Raw genomic sequence first — 3560 nt, 5'->3', positions numbered from 1 at the left:
TCAGAAACGGCTTCCATTAAATCCTCTTTAACAATATCCCAGCAAGATCTGAAAAAACCAAAGCTAAAACCGTCCGGGCCAGGACTACTATCAATAGGGATGCTAAACAGAGCTTCCTTAATATCATCAAAAGAAGGAGTACGACATAACATCAAGTTATCCTCCTCACTAATCACCGGGGAAATCAGATCCCCTAAGATGGGACAATCACAATCACTACTCTCACTCAATAAATTTTACTCAATAGTTTTTTATTTTACTCAATAGTTGTTTACTCAAAAAATCACAATCACTACAATCACAATCCCCATATTTGTTTATTTTAGTTGAAGAAATTTTTACTTGTATGATAAAGAGAGAAGTGGAATTAGGGAAGATCAGGCCGTTTACTCAATCTCGAGGTACGCCAATTATTTCTCATCTATTATATGCGGATGACATTGTTCTTTTTTCTAATGGGGGAAAAGCCTCAATGCGAGCTATTATTAAATTTTTGAAAGTCTATGAAGAATGGATTGGACAAGTGGTTAATAATAGAAAATCCTCGATTTTCTTCTCCAAACATATTTCCGAAGGTAGGCGGCGACTTTTTATTGAGGACTACGGGGTTTTCGGAAGGGGGCATTTCCATTCACATATTTAGGAGTTCCAATTGTTACTAGAAGGTTGATTAGTAGTCATTTTGAAGATATTATTAATAAGATTAGAAATTGTATAGATGGGTGGAAAGTTCGATTACTGTCGAACGGTGCTCGACTTCTGTTATTAAAACATGTGATTCAGAGCCTTCCAATTCACTATCTTTTGGTGATAAAAGCTCCTAAATCTGTGTTTGAAAAAATTCATAAAATTATGAGCACTTTCTTTTGGGGAATAAAGGATGGGAAACCAAAAAAGAAATGGAAGGCATGGAGTAGTATTTGTAGACTGGTTTCAGAGGGAGGTTTGGGTTTCCAAAATTTGCAGGAAGTGCAGAGTTCTCTCTAGATGAAAATGGCCTAGAATCTGCTTCAAGGGTCATCGTTATGGGCGATGTTTTTTCGGCACAAATATGTTGGGACAAAGCACATATCTTTGGTTTCTATGAATAAAGGGTCGAAATTTTGTAAAAGGATTATGTTTTCTTTGTCAAAGGTTTGGGAAAATTCAAGATGGAAGGTGCAGGATGGCAATCTTTCTTTTTGGAGGGATAACTGGTCTAAAAATGGGCCAATCTCTGCACAATACGAGATGAGTGAGCTCCTAGAGTTATTATTGAAGGAATGTAAAACTGAGAGTGGATGGAATGTAGAGATGTTTTCACGCCTAGTGGGGATGGAAAAAGCAGAGGAATTGGTGGAACAACTGAGCTCTCTGAAATCTGGAAAGGATAAGTTGATATGGCTGAAGAACCCGAATGGGGACTTCTCTACTAGCAGTGCTTGGCAATGTATTCAGGCTAGAGCTCAGGAAATCCCTTGGACGAAATGGGTATGGCATGTGGTGATTCCTAAGAAGATTTCAATCATTATGTGGAAGGCTATACATGAATGCTTGGCCGTTGATGATAGGATCCGAAAAGTGGGAATTCAAGTAGCTTCAAGATGCGATTGTTGTATTTCTGGTGCTTATGAGGATATGAACCATGTTCTTGCAACAGGGGAATTTGCAAAGATGATTTGGAGTATGTGCTCTAATCAACTGGGCATGAGAAATATGGCTGGGATAAATTGGAGAGGAAGAGTGGATTGTTGGCATCGGCATGCTAGAGGGTCAACACAAAGGGGACAATTAATTGGTTTTATTCCATTGGTCATTACTTGGAGATTATGGTGGCGATGGTGCAAGGCGAGGATGGAAGGGATTTTCGAATCTGTAACGTCAATGTGGTGTTCTATATTGCATTAGGTCTCTCGGATTGCATTGAGGCTCAAGGAGTCAAAAGCTCAAACTAGGCGTGATGAAGAAATATTGAAGGACTTGCAGTTGCCAATTAAAGCTCTAGTACCAATGGTTATGAAGCAGGAATGGTGGTTAAGGCCAAAAAATGGTTGGTTTAAATTAAATGTGGATGGTGGTTCTTTTGGTAATCAGGGTCCTTCAGGTGTGGGTGGTGTAATTCGTAATGATCAAGGTGAGTTTGTGTGTGTTTTTGCAAACTTTACAAGACATAATTCTAATAATGTGGCGGAAGTGTTGGGTTTATTATATGGTCTACATAATGTTCGTGATTTGGATATTCGGGAGGTGGATATTGAAATGGATTCTATGTTAATAATTCATTGGACGTAGGCAAAAGGATGTGGGCTATGGTATTTGGAGGATTATTGGGAAGAAATATTGCAATTACTTGACGAGCTTAGTTTTTCTATGAATCATTCTTATAAAGAGACCAATGTGGCTGCAGATGGATTGGCTCGTAGTGGAGCAAAGGGTTGTAATGAATTATGGTTTTCATTTTCAGATTTACCTTTGGCTATTAAAGGTATTAGTAGATTGGAGAAGATAGGATGCCCTTATATGAGGATTGCTCATTCAGACGTATAGTTTTTTCTCTTTCGATTGTTATTATTTCTGATTTTTAGGCTTGAGTTCGGATTGTTTGTTTATTTGATTTACCAAGTGTAAAGATGTTTCCACGGTATTCTTCTGCCACAAGTGAGGGTCATTCTTAATAAAATTAAAACATGGTCACTCGTGGACATGTGGTCTTGTCTCTTATTCAAAAAAAAAAAAAAAATCATTTAGGGAACAATGTTGCTCACAAGTTAGCTGAATGGCTTGGAATGTTGATGATTTGATTGTATGGGGGGATTTTGTACATGAGTCTATTGCCCAAGTTATTTGGGTTGAGAATATTTCTTGTAATCCTTGATGCAATTAATATATGAAAGCCTTCTTATAAAAAATAAAAATAAAGTAATTAATTAGAGTATTTTCCAAATGGCAAAACCTATAATTATATATATTGATTATTAAAACATTAAATTAATTAATTTCTCCATCACCAACCACAACAGCAACTAAAAGTGAATAGCTTGATACATCAATCTGGTGCATGCACAGTATAAATTGACGAGTAGAAGAAAAAAAGATGTGACTATCAAACTCAGTGCTGCCGGTCAGTAACTAAAGTGTAGAGTCGTTGCTAGGTCATTTTTCAGCCCGCGGGATAATGAGTTCAAGGCATTCAGAGGTGCTTGAAAATTATTCGCCTTGTGACTCTCAATCTTGTGATCACTCTCAACCTTTTCTAACGAAATACACACACGTATATTTATATAAATCCATCTTAAAAGTGGCTAAAAGGGAATGAATAGTAATGAGTGGTTGATATTTTTTTTTTCTCTATTTTTCCATTTATACCTTTATCTTGTTTGGTTTTATTACGTTTTGGTTCCTCTAGAAAAATTTATTTTTTTCCATTTTTTTTGTTTTGCCGGTTTGTGTCAGTACATCAGTCATCTTATGTCAGTGCCTCGTTTATTTTCACAATCATTCTCATCTTATCTAAACTCATTTAATCATTATAACTTTTCTAAATTTTCACAGAAAATAAAATAAACAATTCCTTTTTTTCA

The 3560-nt window shown here is 36.3% G+C and overlaps 1 protein-coding gene across 1 annotated transcript; it reads left to right on the top strand.

The window, feature by feature from the left end:
• Positions 1 to 1230: 1230 nt before the first annotated feature.
• LOC108992634 lies at positions 1231 to 2526 on the top strand. The gene is made up of 3 exons (XM_018967234.1): positions 1231 to 1791; positions 1888 to 2121; positions 2272 to 2526. The coding sequence occupies exons 1-3, from the start codon at positions 1231 to 1233 to the stop codon at positions 2524 to 2526; spliced, it is 1050 nt and encodes a 349-aa protein (XP_018822779.1).
• The last annotated feature ends 1034 nt before the right edge of the window (positions 2527 to 3560 follow it).

Source organism: Juglans regia, chromosome 7, assembly GCF_001411555.2.
Source record: "Juglans regia cultivar Chandler chromosome 7, Walnut 2.0, whole genome shotgun sequence".
Taxonomy (NCBI): Eukaryota; Viridiplantae; Streptophyta; class Magnoliopsida; order Fagales; family Juglandaceae; genus Juglans; species Juglans regia.
Note: the sequence above shows the minus strand (reverse complement) of the source record. Positions and strands in the feature narration are given on the sequence as shown.

What these genes read in the sequence shown, in the direction of transcription:
- LOC108992634 (XM_018967234.1), top strand. Translation starts at nt 1,231, where the DNA reads ATGAGTGAGCTCCTAGAGTTATTATTGAAGGAATGTAAAACTGAGAGT. An exon ending in TAATTGGTTTTATTCCATTG is followed by an intron (nt 1,792 to 1,887) that starts GTCATTACTTGG and finishes ATATTGCATTAG; the next exon opens with GTCTCTCGGATTGCATTGAG. An exon ending in GTAATGATCAAGGTGAGTTT is followed by an intron (nt 2,122 to 2,271) that starts GTGTGTGTTTTT and finishes CATTGGACGTAG; the next exon opens with GCAAAAGGATGTGGGCTATG.